General features: G+C 40.2%; 1 protein-coding gene across 3 annotated transcripts in view; it reads left to right on the top strand.

The window, feature by feature from the left end:
• Positions 1-13,699, top strand: part of DNAJC6 (DnaJ heat shock protein family (Hsp40) member C6) — a 148,321-nt gene extending 134,622 nt beyond the window's left edge. For all 3 annotated transcript variants that reach the window (XM_046018747.1, XM_046018737.1, XM_046018758.1), the window contains 4 exons: positions 5,694-5,957; positions 8,156-8,298; positions 10,096-10,272; positions 11,324-13,699. In XM_046018747.1, coding sequence (XP_045874703.1) covers positions 5,694-5,957; positions 8,156-8,298; positions 10,096-10,272; positions 11,324-11,425 — 686 coding nt within the window. In that variant the 3' untranslated portion in view covers positions 11,426-13,699. The remainder of the gene's footprint in view (positions 1-5,693; positions 5,958-8,155; positions 8,299-10,095; positions 10,273-11,323) is intronic.
• Positions 13,700-17,382: the final 3,683 nt, after the last annotated feature.

The raw sequence follows: 17,382 nt of genomic DNA, 5'->3' as shown, positions 1-17,382 counted from the left end.
GTGTCAAATAAAATCTTATTCACTGCTCATTTTTTATCCATTCTACAGCTATTTACTAAGTGCCCTCTGTGTGCTAACATTGTCTTAATAAAAACCAATCACACAAAGAAAACCGAAACAAAATTTCCACCTTCCTAAAACCTATATTCTAGAAAGGGAAAGAAACAGTAAATGAGTAAATATATAATATGGTATCAAATAATAAAAAATAACAATGTTATTTTAAGAGTTTTACATGTATCATTCCGTTTAATCTCCTCAGTAATCTTCTGAAGTATCGGGACTGGTATCCTCATTTTGCAGATGAGGAAACTGGGGCACAAACGATTAAGTAATACACCCAAGTCCCATGGTTTCAACCCCCTGAAGCTCTGGAGCTCACACTCATAAACCCCTTCTTAAGGCATATGGGAAAAAAAAAAAAAAAAAAAAGCAAAGAGCGTGTGAATGATGGATGGCCTGGGGTGTTATTTTCGTATCAAGTGGTTAGGAAAGGCCTCTCTGAAGAGGTGATCTTTATAGAAGATTCTTTTTAAAACTCCAGCCTCACATTCTGCATTTAGTTGTTATGTCCTTTTAGACATGAATCTGGAATGGTTGCTTTGCCCCTTTTTTTCTTTCTTTTTTTCTTTTTCTTTTCTTCTTTGCATGACATTGATCCTTGAGGGATATAGGCCAAGTGAGAAAGTCTCAATTTGGGTTTGATGTTAACTTTGATCACTTGCTTTAAGGGGTGTCTGCCAGGTTTCTTCATTACAAAGTTACCATTTTTTCCCTTTGTAATTGATGAGTAATCGAGATAATTTGAGGCTATCCTATCTGAGAATATCTTATTCTCCAACTGATTTAGCTACTGGTTTTAGCAGTCATTAGTGATTTTTGCCTGAAGCAGTTATTACTATGGTGGTTGTGAAATTGTGATTATCTGATTCTGCCCTTGTTTTTGTGTATATTAATTGGCATTCAACTGTAAAAAACAGTCTCTTTTTCTTCTCTCTCATCAGATTGGACTAATGGATTTTTTTTAAAGATTTATTTAGATTTATTTATTTATTTGACAGAGAGAGAGATCACAAGTAGGCAGAGAGGCAGGCAGAGAGAGGGGGAAGTAGGCTTCCTGCTGAACAGAGAGCCGGATGCAGGGCTGGATCCCAGGACCTTGAGATCATGACCCGAGCCAAAGACAGAGGCTTAACCCACTGAGCCACCCAGGCGCCCCAGTGGATTCTTTTTTGATTCATTACTGTCATTACTTTCTGTAATATTCACGTCTCAGATTTAGTTTGGTTTGTGAAAACTTTTTTTTTTCCTGGCTCCTATGTCCTTTTCACTTGTGTCTGTCAGTTTTTGAGAATCTTCTTTCTTTATGGCACAATAAGATGCTTGTCTTAAAATATTTGTTCCCCAGTCCTAAAATCAGTCATTCTCCAAGGAATCCTTATTCCATCTTGTGGAGAATGCATTTGGAAACCAAGGTCTGTGTTCCAAGTGTGTTCATTGGTACTGGGGTGAGTGTCATTGCTCTGCCTTTCAGAACCTAGAGAGAGGAGATGAGCAGGCGTAATTGAAATATAAAATCCCATCCAGTACCTTGCCCTATTCTGCATATGTGGCTTCCATTGCTCTGGATCTCAACAATACTAACTGTCCTACAACAAAAATAATTTCAGAATAGCTACACCCATATCACTACAACACTACAACACTACAACAACAAACCTGCTAGGAGGAGTTCTTTGTCAGTTTTTAAAGACAGTAATTCTTACAACTGCTGGGAAAACTAGTTTCCTAAATTTCTTTATTTTTCAAGTCACATAATTTAGGAAAGTTAAGTGACTTTCCTAAAGCCACAGAGTGAACAGGTCATAAACAAGGGCTACAAGCCAGAATTTTTGACACCTTGGCAATTGCTTTGAGGATTAAAATGAAACTTCCAAATTACATAGATGCAGTTCAGAAAAGGCAAAAGACAGTGTCCTTCTCCTAAAGATATTTTCACATTCAGCAATTCTGATGCGAACACCAGTGCCTTAGTTTTTCCTGTAGACATTCTGATCTGATTGGTCTGGCTATGGCCTGAGTGTAGGGAGTTTTAAAAGCTCCCTAGGTGATTATAATGCACAACCAAGGCTGATAACCACTGCTTTGGCTTTTAATGAGGATAGCAGTGGCCTCTGGGTTTAGCTGCTGCTTTACATTTTTGTCAGTTCCCTGCTTCAGTAGCATTAAAAATTAAATTTCTGAACATGGGTGGAGAATATTCTGGAAGATTAGGCATCAGAAAGTCCTACAATGTTGATGAGCCCCTTGAGAGCAGGATCAGCATTTGCCTTTTCACTACTGTGTCTGCAGCCTAGCATAGATGCTCGATAGTGTTTTGTAAATGAATGAATAAATGGTAGTGTAATGGGAATATGGAAGCTTTTTTTTTTAAGTTTTTAGGCTTTTCCATATTTATTGAATTTTAAATTATATATATGGATATATATATATTCTGAATTTATCTTTTATATATATATAACTTATATATATATATAACTTATATATATATATATATATATATATATATATTCAGAAAGATAGTAAGCATCCTTAAACTATAAAATGAAATCCCAGTGCAGAACGAATACCCAGTCTAAGATGTATGTTGATGTGCTGTTGACAGGGGCTCATGAAAGAGGCTTCAGGCTCTGAGTTACCCACTGACAGGGGGTAATGTCAAGCTTCAGAGCTTCTGTCATTACCTTTTCCTATTACCAAGTATTTATTGAGCCCTTATGATGTACTGGTGTACACTGGGCATATGAACTTGCATCATAATATAATATGTAATGCCTCCTAATTCACTTAATTCAGGGTTTGTGAAATATTTTCATATAGCCTTTGTGTCTTTATGGTATACCTGTGATATAGATGTAGTTCTGGTTTTACAAATGAGGAAACTGAGGCTCCATGAGTTGAAGTTTTTCACTGAGCTTCAGAAGAACAAGGATTCTCTGTAGATCGTATTCCCAGTGCTGCGTCCCCAGCGCTCAGCACAGGAGATGGCACATAGATGCTCTATAAATACTGATGAATGAATGGATGGATGGTGAATGACTAGATGGATGGATGAATAAATGCGTTCATGAATGGGTGATAGCGCTGAGACTCAAACTCAGATGGACTCCAAGTCATAGTGTCCATAAGGCAGCATTCCCAGTGAGGAAGGAAGAAGGAGTCCTAGATGAATAAAGGGAAAAGCCTATAGAGAGAAGAGACAGTAAGGGGTAACTTGCAGTGACAGGCTCAGAGATTTGGGGAGGAATTAGGGATCATGGGTGCAGCAAATGAGCATGACATTTGGAGGTAGGATGCCTATTGTCAAGCCCCAGCACTGTTAACTAGCTGTGTGATCATGAGAATGTCAGGAAACATCTCTGAGTTTTGGATTTTCTCGTTGTTAAAGTGGGGTCAACATGAAAAAATGCTCAACATCACTTGGCATCAGGGAGATACAAATCAAAACCACAATGAGATACGGGTCAGAATGGCTAAAGTTAACAGTTCAGGAAACAACAGATATTGTCAAGGATGTGGAGAAAGGGGAACCTTTTTACACTCTTGGTGGGAATGCAAACTGGTGCAACCACTTTGGAAGACAGTATGGAGGTTTTTCAAAAAGTGAAAGATAGAGCCACCCTATGATCTAGCAATTGTACTATTAGGTATTGATCCAAAGGATACAAACAGTGATTTGAAGGGGCACATGTACCCCAATGTTTATAGCAGCAAAATGTCCACAATAGCCAAAATATGGGAAAAGTCCAGATGTCCACTGACAGATGAAAGGATAGAGAAGATGTGGTATAGATATATGATGAAATATGACTTAGCCATCAAAAAGAATGAAATCTTGCCACTTGTAATAAAAGAGGGTATTATGCTAAGAGAAATCAGTCAGAGAAAGACAAATATTATATGAGTTCATTCATATGTGGAATTTAAGAAACAAATCAGTTGAATATAGGGGAAGGGAAGGAAAAATAAGAGACTATCAGAGAGGAAGACAAACCGTAAGAGACTCTTAACTGTAGAAAACTAACTCAAGGTTGCTGGAGGGGAGCTGGGTGGGGAATGGGGTATCTGGGTGATGGGCATTAGGAAGACACTTGATGGAATGAGCACTGGGTATTATATGCAACTGACGGATCACTGAATTCTACCTATGAAATTAATAATATACAATATGTTAATTAAATTTAATATAAAAATAAGTACTTATGGATTAAAATATAAAAACTATAAAGGGGGATCAGTAGTACTGCCTACCTCCTTAAGAGTGTTGCATAGATTGAAAGCAGTAATATACACAAGCGTATTTTGTACATAAATGTTAGTTATTTTATTATCACTGTTACTTTGGGTTTGGTGCATGAAAGATCACTACTTTCCAGTTTCTCATTTTACCTCTTTAAACACAAGCCACAGCTGGTCTTTGTATTTTGGAAACAGCCCAGCATGTACGCAGTGAGTACTTAAAAGTTAGGAGGTTGGGCGCCTGGGTGGCTCAGTGGGTTAAGCCGCTGCCTTCAGCTCAGGTCATGATCTCGGGGTCCTGGGATAGAGTCCCACATCGGGCTCTCTGCTCAGCAGGGAGCCTGCTTCCCTCTCTCTCTCTCTCTCTGCCTGCCTCTCTACTTGTGATTTCTCTCTGTCAAATAAATAAATAAAATCTTAAAAAAAAAAAAAGTTAGGAGGTTGTGGAATCAGAATTCTATTTAGATTCCTGGCACAAGCTAATAATCATTTTTTTAAGCTTGAGTAAGACCCTTTGCCTGGTTCAAAGTTGTCATAGCGTTGGCTGTGTTTACTCTCCTGCAATGAAATGCAAGAAGTGTGAAATTGAAACCTACTTGTGCAATTTCTTTTTTTTTTTTTGTTTTTTTTGTTTTTTATTTATTTGACAGAGAGAAATCACAACTAGGCAGAGAGGCAGGCAGAGAGAGAGGAGGAAGCAGGCTCCCCGCAGAGCAGAGAGCCCGATGTGGGGCTCGATCCCAGGACTCTGGGATCATGACCTGAGCTGAAGGCAGAGGCTTTAACCCACTGAGCCACCCAGGCGCCCCTACTTGTGCAATTTCAAAGCATCTTTGTTTACTCTTGGCCACTAACCACGTTTGTTCTTAACAACAAACAATGATTAATCTTGATCATTAACATGTAAGTAGTACCTTAGTGAGTGAACATATTTCGCTTTATTCTCTGTTCTTGCCATTTCGTAGTTTTTCTTCCGGTGAAGAAAACAGAATGTACTTAGAAGGTGGGAGGGAGAGAAGAGGTGGCACAGTGGGAAAAGCTGCGGCTCTTCAGGCTTGGAGTCAAGACCCGATTCCAGTATCAGTTCTGCCACTTCCTGCCTGTGTGACTTGGAAAAAATCACCTAACTGCTCTGGACTGCAGTTTGTTGATCTGAAGAAAATGATGCGGCTATTAATACATACCTAAAAATGTCACTTGTGGAGATTAAAGGAAACACATACCTGCAGTTTCTTTAACTATTAGGAAGGTTAATTGTGTTATCAGTCAAAGTAATTTCCGCTGAAGTCACTGAAAACAGTGACTGAAAACAGTAAACTGGAAACAGGAACTTGGGACGAGGCTCTTCAACATAGCATTCCTGTCTCTCTCTCTCTCTCTCTCTGTTTCCGTAGGTAGTTCTTCATTTGCCAGCAAACCCACCACACCAACTGGACTGGGTGGAGGATTTCCACCTCTCAGCTCACCGCAGAAAGCATCTCCCCAGCCCATGGGGGGAGGGTGGCAGCAGGGAGGTGGCTACGGCTGGCAGCAGACACAGGCTAAGCCACAGACCAGCATCCCCCACTCGTCTCCCCAGCACCGACCCAACTACAACGTGAGCTTCTCAGCCATGCCTGGGGGGCAGAGTGAACGTGGGAAAGGATCAGCTAATTTGGGTAAGGATGATGGTGTGTAGCCTGACCGGAGGGTAGCCTGTATTGTCATACTACCTGTGTTTATGTATGTCCGAAGGAGACAGAACACAATTCCAGTGCTTTCTGAGTGAATCTTATAGTCGTAGAGACACACCATGATCCCTACCTCCCACTGTGTGCCTGAAGCACCTGGGTTTACCATGCTCTTAACACCTACGTCATTTTGTGACTGCTAGTTCACTTGTCTGTCTCTTTCCACCTGGAGACCGGATGGAGAGCAGGGCCTGTGTTACCTATCATTAGCACCTAGCTTAGTAGGCACTAAATAATACTGAGTGGATGTGAATGGAGGGGTAGCTGGTTCTTGAAGCTGTCATTCCTTTGGAAGACGGAGTAGAAGAGAAAGTTTGGGAACCTTGCAAGCACTGTTCATATTTGCCCTTGGATCCTGATTAGAGGAGGGTGTCTGTCCTGGACATTTAGTCTTGGTTGTGCTCTGATTGGTGGATGTTTCTGAGATCATTCGGTTTTCTATGATGGTTTTTTCCCTCTCTTCTGAGAAGAAAGTTAAAAGAACACAAAGTGGACCAAGAGCTAAGGCTAGAGGATACTCTGGATAGGCCTCCTTCTTTTCTTTTTCCTTTCTTTTCTTTTTTTGAATGGGATTCTTGACAACAAAGAAAAAATGATATATTTTGCCTAGCAGGGATGGTTAAATTTGAATTTGTTAAACAGCCTGTTGTAATGTATTTTACATTTCAGTTGATCTGATCATATTCAAGAACTAATTGTGTAGGGACGTGGTGAGGAAATAGGCCTTTCTCTGGGAAAGGCTTACTGTATGTCAGGTGCTATTCCAACCAGTTTCATATATTGTTTCATATGATCTTCAAAACCAACCCCATGTCGTAGATTAAAAAAAAAAAATCTATGATGGAGATAAATAATTTAAGTCCATGTGGCTTTTAAGTGACAAGGGCAAGATTGGAACCCAGGCAATGTGCCTCCAGAACCCCTTCTCTTAACTGTCACACTCTACTGGATATGACACAAGTGCCTTCTCAAAATAATAACATGACAGGGATTTTTGTTGTTGTTGTTGGGAATATGTAACATCATGTTTGTTCTTTGGTTAGCAGTGGATATTGCTTGCACAATTCCGTAGAGCCGTGTGGCTTTCCCTCCGTTTTATATTTTGAGTAGATGTAGGACGATTGGCTTCAGTCAGCAGATAATTATGGAGCATCTTCAGTGTAGAGAACATTGGCATCATGGCAGCGAACAAGACAGACAAATACCGTCATCTCAGAGCACTTAACATTTTAGCATGTGCATGTGCAGGTGTGTGTGTCTTACAGTATAGACATGGCAAATGGGTTTCAATTCACATGCCAGCATTGATTGATGGGCATTGACAGCATGGATTTCTGTGTTTGGGTTCTGTTCTGTTTTAATTTAATAAACATTTAAATAGTCAGGCACTATTCTAAACCCTTTAAAATGTTAACTTATCAATTCTCACAACAACCCTATGAGGTAAATGGTATTGTTAACACCATCCCTGTTTTACAGATGAGGAAACTGAGGCATGCACATGATAACTGACTTGCTTTAAGATTACATTGCCAGTAAGTGGCAGAGCTATGATTAAAGTCTGGGGAGCCCAGCCCCAGAGACTTTCCTTTTTGCCACCATGCTAGGCTGCCTCCAAACATTAAGAAGGATTGTGAAGCCACAAGCAGACTTGGTGAAAAAGAGCACTGGGCAGGACTCAGACTGTCAGCTGGGTGTGGGCAGGAAAGCAGTGGCATCCGTGGACTGCAAGTACCTAAACTCAGGTGTTAGTCCCATCGCTGATACTAATTAGTTGTATGACTGGGGCAGGTGGGGGGTGTGCATCACAAGTATCCTCAGCTATGAGAAGATGATACAGTGGGAAAGGTGTTATGGAGTTGGATTTAGTCTAACAATCCAGCCTGGAGTCCTAACTTTGCCATGGATATGGTCTTTGATTCTGGGCAAATCTCTTAGGTTCTCCAGACCTGATTTTCCTCATCTGTCACATGGGCATGAGAGTCTCATACCCTCATTGGGTAAGTATAAGGAGTAAGAGGATTAAGACATGTGAAAGCACATTGGAGACCCTAAGTGTCATGAGGTGATAGGATTTTGTGTTTAAGAGTAAAATTATAATGATTTTTTAAAAAATTCTGTTGCAGAAGGGAAACAAAAAGCAGCTGACTTTGAAGACCTACTTTCTGGTCAAGGTTTCAATGCACACAAAGACAAAAAGGGGCCTCGAACAATAGCTGAGATGAGAAAGGAGGAAATGGCTAAGGAAATGGATCCTGAGAAATTGAAGGTGAGTGAGCCCCTGGCCCAGTGTGATTATTTGGTGTGACAGTCATGTGACAAGGTCAGGAGTGTGGAGCCTTTAGTGTTCCTGGTTCCTGGCTTCCTCACTGCTTCCCTCCACTTTCCACCAGAGCAGTTCTACTTTTATCTGTTTTGATTCTAGAAGTCTAGGTAGGATTAGATTTGGGGAAAAAGAATATTTCCCCATTAAAAAAAACAATTATAAACCAGGTACTCCTGGTTTAGCCTGGAAACCAAAGGGTGGTTATGTGGATAAATTGTCTGAGGTCGTAGAGAACCGGTCTGTAAAAGATCAAGAGAACTGGAATGTTCTCACAGATGGAGAGGCTGAATTCCTACCTGACAAAAAAATATGCTGACACTAGAACTAACTGGGAGATGACGCTCTAATCTGTTACCACATTAAAGGATCTCCAGAACCAGGATTAGCACAGCCAGTCCATCTTACACATTTTGAAAAAATGTAACATATTTCCAGACAGTTTGAACATTTAAGATCTATAGATCCTTGGATACTCTTTCTTTTTAAATCTTATTTATTTATTTGACAGAGAGAGAGATCACAAGTAGGCAGATAGGCAGGCAGAGAGAAAGGGCGAAGCAGGGTCCCCACTGAGCAGAGAGCCTGATGTGATGGGGGCCGATCCCAGGACCCCGAGATCACGACCCTAGCCGAGGCAGAGGCTCAACCCAATGAGCCACCCAGGCACCCCTTGGATACTCTTTTGAGGGCAATATGGGATCCTTTGTTTGCATGCTTGCCTTTTATTTCATGTAACACCACAGAACTTTCATTTTTCTTACAAAACTCTGTGCTTCATCTCAATAACTCTGTGCTTAATCTCAGTTTGTTCATTAGGCAAAGTCTGACAGTTTTCTATGAAAGAAAGTGGTTTTAAGTCTTTTAAACTATAGTTGTTTATTTAGCTGGTACAAGGTATTTAGTTGGTTGGGAGAGTAGCCATCCTTCACCTTGGCTAAGCCATTACTCATCAACAAATACCCTCTGAGCACCTATTATGTGCTAAATGCTGGTGCATTCTTACAAACCCTTCAACATAATCACCTCATTTGCTCAAACTGAGAATATTCAGATTATGAGCATTCATATAATTACTTGGATTCATTAATTTGATAATTTCTAAGCTGTATTTTGAACCAGGCCTGTTATTTGGCTCTTGAGTTCCACTGATGTATAAGAAACAGTACCTTTTCTCAAACAACTCTGTGTAATGGCAAAGAAAGACAAACAGACGGGTGATTTCGATGAAGTATCACATATATTATGATAGAAACATGCTCAAGGGATTAGCTCAGAGAAATGTGTTCTTTTTTCAAGGGGTATTTATTTGGTGTCTGTCTGCCAGACACTACACTAGACAGAGGCAGAGAGCAGAGACCAAAGTAGACATGGGTGTGCCCCCATGGGGTCCATGCTTTAGAAGTGGGATTAACTCTGGGGGTGGGGCCAAGAGGAAGGAATTCAAGTTGGCAAAGGCAAACAGTAGGAAAAGTCCTGAGCAGGCTTTAAAAGGATGATGACGAGTGCTCGCTTCGGCAGCACATATACTAAAAGGATGATGATGGGTCAGCCAGAAGGACAAGTTAGGAGATGGATGTGGAAAAGGATCCCAGGTTGAGGAAACAGCTTGGCATATGCAGAGTCCCAAGTAGTTGAGCCCCAAGTAGTTGATGTCGCTGAGGCAGGAGGGGTTTCCAGAGTCTCGATGGAGACCCTGGGGATTGAAACATTTGCATTTCCTAATTTCCTCTGCATTGACAGATTCTGGAATGGATTGAAGGCAAAGAGAGAAATATCAGAGCACTCTTGTCCACGATGCACACGGTGCTGTGGGCTGGGGAGACCAAGTGGAAACCAGTGGGCATGGCGGACCTGGTAACACCTGAGCAGGTGAAAAAGGTGTACCGGAGGGCTGTGCTGGTGGTGCACCCGGATAAAGTGAGTATACCCTGCCCTTGATGAAGCAGGAGGAATGAAACTATACAATACAACACAGCAATGGAATGAGGGGCCTTTACTAGGTGTATGATTTACCGCCGAGTAATTTTTAGGGATCGGATGTAATTGTGTCCTGGCTTATAATAGTAAGGGTGGCTAAGAGCTGGACAGAGGAAAATTTTTCTCTTGTAGAGATATGGCAGTATGTTTAGCTGCAACTCTAGGGAAAAAGCTTTAGCATGTAGTTGGCAAAATTGTAGGAATCAACAAAGTATTCAAAATGGACCTAAAATCGTCATTCTGTTGATGATGCCAGTTTATGTTTTCATGGAAGTATATACACATATAGGTGCTCTCCAATGTCAGAAACTACCGCATGGCCCCAGTTGAAATCCTCATAAGATGAAGAAACCTCTTAGACAGAAGTGAATCACCTTGCTGTCATATAGACAAACTTGGTTTTATTTATACCAGCCCTGTTACGTGAGGCTATGGTTGAAATGCCACTTGGGAACACATGCTTGAATTTCATATATTTGATTTTCATTTCTCCATACTTTTGGTGACTAGTCTGAAGAAAAGAATTAATCAGAAACAATGCATTTCAGTGAATCAAAAGAGAAAGAGGAACAGGAACCTAGGAAAATATACAAACCCTACACCTATGTTATGGGTCTCCAAGAACTTAATTTTTTTTTTTTGAAATTGGAAAATGGAGGAGTTTGGTAATACAGTCAATTATAGATAGGCTGTCCTGAGCCTTTGTCATTGGTAAGTACTTCTGGAGAATGGGTCCATCTTTCACTACTCAGTAAGTGCTCTGTATCTACTCATTCATGGACTACTGTTACCGTATGTCAGTGCCTAAGGGGAGGGAGGTCTGGGGAGGCCAATAATAATTAGGGTCACATAGATTGAGCTATAAAAAGAGAAATGGCCTAATAGAAAAACATTTCAATTACTTGGAGCCCCCCTATTAGCAGTGAAAATTGTAATACAAATAAAATTTTGGTCTGTAGTATGTAATGCGTTGTTTTGTTTTTTTCTACAGGCTACCGGGCAACCCTATGAACAATATGCAAAGATGATTTTCATGGAGCTCAATGATGCCTGGTCTGAATTTGAAAATCAAGGTCAAAAGCCCTTGTATTAATTTATGAGCTTTTCCATCTCTGCGGCAGACCTGTGCTAATGCTTAGTGTGCGTCACAGTTCTGCAGTTTTCACAGGTGAACCCAAAACTCCAGTAACATGTTTCCAGTACTAAACTGTTAAATTACTCGTGAATTAATTCCTCACTGATAAGGATTGTGGATGTTTGTTTCCCCAAGTTCCCACTATAAAAAGTCCAAAGCAGGGGAGGAACTTTTAGTCAGATGACCTTGTGGAGTTACAAGATTCCAGCCTGCGCTCTGGGGAGCTGACTCAGCATTTTGTGGGGAAATGGAAAACAGAGGCCACCAAAGGCCTAACACCCATCTCATTGTCTGAGAACAGGAATAATGAGCAAAAGCTATGCTAATTGGATTACATGATGGATTTTAACCAATGGTTTTTAGATTTTCTTGGAAAGATGTAATTTGAGCCATGGCTTTACATAGATTTTAGGAACACAACCACCGAGTATTTTATTTTTATGGAAATTTACAATGGTCTTTAGCATAATACTGTATACTTCTTTTGGTCAAGAGGACTAACTCATGTAAAAGAACTTGAACTGTGGGAAGTGATTGTATTACAATCCAGTGATTGCCAACTCTTCCTGGATAAGCTGAAACTTAATGGAAATGCTGAGTAAAGAAAACAGGGACACTGTGGAGATAGAAATCTTTGTTCCTGGTCAGAAAGTTGGGCTGCTACCTTCCTTTCCCTTTAGAAAACTGTGGTTGCTTAAAGAAAATGTCTTAATGATGTAACTTCAACTCTAAACCTGATTTGAAAGAAATTTACAATTTTTGCCATAAGGCTTCATGCTCTTCCTTTTGCTTAAGTCAGGAAAATGTTCTTAGCTGGAAATAGGTTGTGAGGCAGTTTGGCACAGTCACAGTGTATCAGGCCTGATACCCCGTAAGGAGTCCCTGTCCTCTAGGTTTGTGAGTGGTTGTGCTGAGGGCATAGAAAACCCACACTGAACATGAGTAATGAGGTAGGCGCAGTGGCGGGGGCTGATGGGGTAGGGGGAGCTGTGCTCACCTTCACACTGAGTCAGGTGGGGGCTTGTCAGGATTTGCTGGGAGGAACCATATCCTCTTCCCACCTATTGAAACTGGATCCTTGGATTCTTACAGTGGGTTTATTGTTTTCAAAGTAGCTGGGGGTCCACAGAACAGCATACACACAGGGACATCTGTGAAAGCAAAGCCAGAAGGAGATCTTTGCAGACTTCATGCTGGTTGGATTTCAGTCCAGTGTTTTGGCTGCTTCTCATTTTGAGAGCTCAGCAGTTGCTATCCCATGACTTCAGGAAGTCTCTCTGGGTGTGCACATACACAAAGTGCATAGTATATCTATGCAAAGCAGATGGGCAAAAAGATTTCCATGCTAATCTTAAAAGGTTTGTGCTCAATATTGTGAAAAGCTTTCAGAAGTTGTTTTTAAAAGACAATCATTTTTTGTTTCCATTTTAATTTTCTTGTGGCAAACTGTACCAGAAAAGCAGCATGTCAGAAATACTTCATGTTCTATATAGAACTCGTTCTTTCTTGCTTGCTCACTTACTTTCTCTTCCTTTTTTTTATGTTTGTTATTTATTTTACTCTTTATTGACAATGTGAAACTTGCAGAAAATGTTCTCTTTTTAAATATACAGCTGTAAACTGTTCAAGGTAACCATAACAAACTAGGTGTTATTTATTAACGTATAATGAAATAATGTTTGATCCAGTATGTGCTTGTCTTATTTAAAACTGGAATGTGAGACATGTTGCTGTGACCTGGTTTTTTTTTTTTCCTTTTTTTCCTTTCTCATTCACATTTGTAGATATTGTGTGAACTACAGTATATAATGATAATAATTAAAAGGATATTATGTGAATGTCACGTACATTTTGAAATGATAGAACTATATTAGCTTTGTATCATGTTTGGGTAATTCATCAATGTTCACAGTATAAAGCATCATTAAACATTATGTAATTAGCAATGAGAAAGAATCTTACCTAACTTATTAAATTTGGGACTTCCTTCATCTCTCTTCCAGATACATTATAATTCTGGACCCCTATTTATCTCCAAACTCTTAACATATGCAGACCAACAGGTTTTTGCATTCCTTTTAAATATCTGGTTGTGACAAAGCTTGTTGTTGATCAGATTCACTGTTCATTCATGTTTATTGTAATATATTTTTTGTTTTGTAAATATGTTACACACAACAAAATGTGATTGGTCTAAAATATTTGTAATGTATATTAAAAGGCTCAAAAATATTGTAGAAACCTAAGTTATTTTTGCACTTATAGGAATTTAATGACAAGTTTGAGTTATATCTTCTGATACGATTCACTTTTAAGAAAAGTTACAGGAAAAGAATATGAAAAGCATCTAATACATTTGCACCAAAATGTGATCTGAGAGGATTTCTGGATTTATACTTTAACCACCCTCATCCTGCCCTTTCCCCTTATGCATGCACACACATACACACACAGACACACTTACTTTGGATCATGCTCTGTAAATACTATGTTTCAGAAAGAATCAGCAGAGAAATCCTGGTCTCCTAGATAGAATATTAGTGGATATTCAAAGCTGTGTTTGTATGCTGAAGCAAAGGAATTAATTCTGGGAGTCTGGGACTTTATCAAAAACAGTTACAGCTGGGGCGCCTGGGCGGCTCAGTGGGTTAAAGCCTCTGCCTTCAGCTCAGGTCATGATCCCGGGGTCCTGGGATTGAGCCCCGCATTGGGCTCTCTGCTCAGTGGGGAGCCTGCTTCCTCCTCTCTCTCTGCCTGCCTCTCCGCCTACTTGTGAGCTCTCTCTGTCAAATAAATAAATAAAATCTTAAAAAAAAAAAACACAAAACAGTTACGGCTGACCCCTGAAAAGTACGGGGATTAGGGCTTCTTACCCCCCCATGCAGTAAAAAATCAATGTATAACTTTTGACTCCCCCCAAAACTTAACTACTAATAGGCTACTATCGTTGACGAGGAGCCTTACTGATAACATAAAGTTGATTGACAGATATTTTGTGTGTGTGTGTGTGTATAAAATACAGTATAATGTATAATGTTCTGTATTATAGAATACTGTATTTGTACAATAAAATAAGGTAGAGAAAAGAAAATGTTACAAAAATCACAAGGAAGAGAAAACACATTTACAGTACCAAGCTGTCTTTATTGAAAAAAAAAATCCATGTATAAGTGGGCCTAGACAGGTCAAACCTATATCATTCGAGGGTCAACTCTATTTTAGTTCTTTAAGTATAGAAGTAGCATGTTCATTTGGAAGCACATGCTGCAAATGAAAAGCATTTGAATCATCCCTGTACTGTCTCTGTCTGGAAGAATGTTCAAGTTGGATTGATGGAGTGGTATTACACTGATGAAACACCATGGTGTATGGAGTGAACACAAATGTTGAATTCCAGAAACAGTTAATCACAGCAACAAGACACTTTCCCTGCTGGAAACATCTATGAGGGAATTTAGGTCAAGTAAATAGGTTTTGGTTGTTCTAAAGATAAATCATGGTGTTTGTCATAATGGTGCAGTATTGGTTTGAGATCAGAAGACTGCATTTAAATCCTGGTTTTTCTACCTAAGGACTGTCATATTTGACAAGTTTCTTAAACTAAAGCTTGATTTTATCACCTGTACAATAGCGGTAATGGAGGAATTAGGGACCGTATATAAATTGCTATCAAGTGAGTACTCATGAAATAAGAGCTGTTGTCATTGTTACTGAGAGTCTGTAGGACAAAGTAGATCACTGCAGGTCACTATTGATGCTGGAATTACAGTGAAGCCTTGGGTTGTGGGGAGTGAATAACACAAATAGAAAAACACTTCGAAAGAAACTTGTGCCTTTGGCCCTTATTTCTATATCTTTGGAATGACAGAGATCTGCCCGTGTAAATGGCAGAAATTTGAATTGTAGGTTCTGTAAAGGGAATGGCTGTGTGGAAAGAAGTAGTGGTTGAGAATTAGGGAGGGAAACTAACGTTGCTGATTTCAGTGGTTGCATCACCCGTGGATTTAACTTAAGCACTGATTCAAGAGCCTACCCCAGAGCAGGTGGAGTCTATCTTGCATGCATGGCCCTAGGAGCTATGACACACGTTTCTCATTTCATTCTCAAAAAGTTCTGAGGGGCAGTTTTGTAAATTTCACATCATGGAGACATTTACCCAGATCTGGGGTCTGAAGCTACATCTTTTCTGTAGGATAGGGAGAGATGGTAAACTTACTAATTTTTGTTAATTCAACCAATATTTTGTGTAAACTGAATGCCAGTTGCTGATAGATACATAAGGGAAAATGAAAATGAATAAATGGGTTTGACTGCCCTGTAAAACATAGGAGGTTGCTGTTCTTCTAATTACTACAACAGATTTAGAGGGAGTAGTATGAGTGCTGACTATCTGCCTGTAGAGTTGGACGGTTTTGGGTTTTATCACAGCTTCTCTATGCACTAGTTACTATTTGAGCCTTAGTTTCCCCATCTGCAAGATGGAGATAATATAATCTAGTTCATAGTGTGAGGGGATTGAATGCCAGGAGAGAACATGACAGTTTATCTAAAGGAGTTCACTGAAGCCCTAGGCAGCATGACAGAGGACATGGATCTTCCACATCCAAGTCGTGGGGTAGGATTCAGCTTCTAAGGTTTTACTTTCTTTTTTGGTGACTCTTTTATTCTTGAGGAAACATGGAATGGTTAAGTGGAAGAACAATTTTTCAGTGTACCAGCTGGCAAAAGAAAATCAGATAGTCTCAGGGGATAGTTAAAGCCTTTAGAAAGAGGCTTTCTCTTTTAGACTGTTTAGTAAACTGGAAAGGACAGATGGTGTTGCCAGGAACCATGTTGGGAATTGCAATATTATGACTTATAAGAAGTATATATCTGATCATTTAGATGAGCAAAATATATTTCTTACATATATTTGGACTTCATCCACAGTTCCTGGCCCACAGCTCCCAAAACCCTTGGAATTTCCTGAAGTGTAGAGAGGGATAAAGATGTCTTTTGTTAATAAGGTGACTTTTGGAAAGAAAGATCTGGGCTGGTTGCCAATGTAGCCAACCACGTTTTTAAGAGGGTTGGCCCTTTTAGTCCTACCCCATGACCTCCAGGGAGATGAGAGGGGCTAGAGGATGAATCAGTTGCCTGTGGCCAACTGATTTAATTGATTATGCCTATGTAATGAAGCCTCCATAATAACCCAGAAGGTCAGGGTTCAGAGAGCTTCCGGTTGGTGAACACTTGGAGATGTGGACAGAGGGGTACACCTGAAGAGGGCATGGATGCTCAGCATCCTTTCCCCACACCTTGCCCTATCCATCTCTTCCATCTGGCTGTTCCTGAATGATTGCTTTTTATAATAACCCAGTAATCTAGGAATCAAAATGTTTGAGTTCTGTGAGCTACTGTAGCAAATTAATCAAACAGGAGGAGGTTCTGGGAACCGCTGAGTTATAGCCAGTCATCAGAAATACAGGTAACAACCTGGACTTAACAACCGGTGTCTTAAGTCCAAGGTAGGTCAGAAGCATAGGTAAGAACCTGGCTGTGACTGGCGTCAGAAGGTGAGAGGTGCAGAGTCTTGTAGGACTAAACCCTTAGCCTGTGGAATTTGATGCTATTTCCAGGTACATAGTGTCAAAATTGATCTTAATTGTAGGACACCCTTTTGGTGTCCAAGAATTGCTTGGTGTGCTCTATGGGAAGAGTTTCTATCCCACCTTCTCTACCACCCCCTTTGCCCCCCCCCCCCCCCCCCACACCTGGAAATTAGGTCCAGGAACCTAATTTAGGGACAAATACTGTCTCTGCATTTTTCTGATTCCAGACATTACCCCTGAGCAAACACCTCATCTTTTTTCTTCCCACCACTTTCAGTTTCTTACTGCTAAGCCTCAGGCACTCAAACCAAGCTGCACCTCTTA

The sequence above is a fragment of the Meles meles genome, chromosome 1 (genome assembly GCF_922984935.1).
Source record: "Meles meles chromosome 1, mMelMel3.1 paternal haplotype, whole genome shotgun sequence".
Classification (NCBI taxonomy): domain Eukaryota; kingdom Metazoa; phylum Chordata; class Mammalia; order Carnivora; family Mustelidae; genus Meles; species Meles meles.
This window is presented reverse-complemented; position numbering and strand designations above follow the sequence as displayed.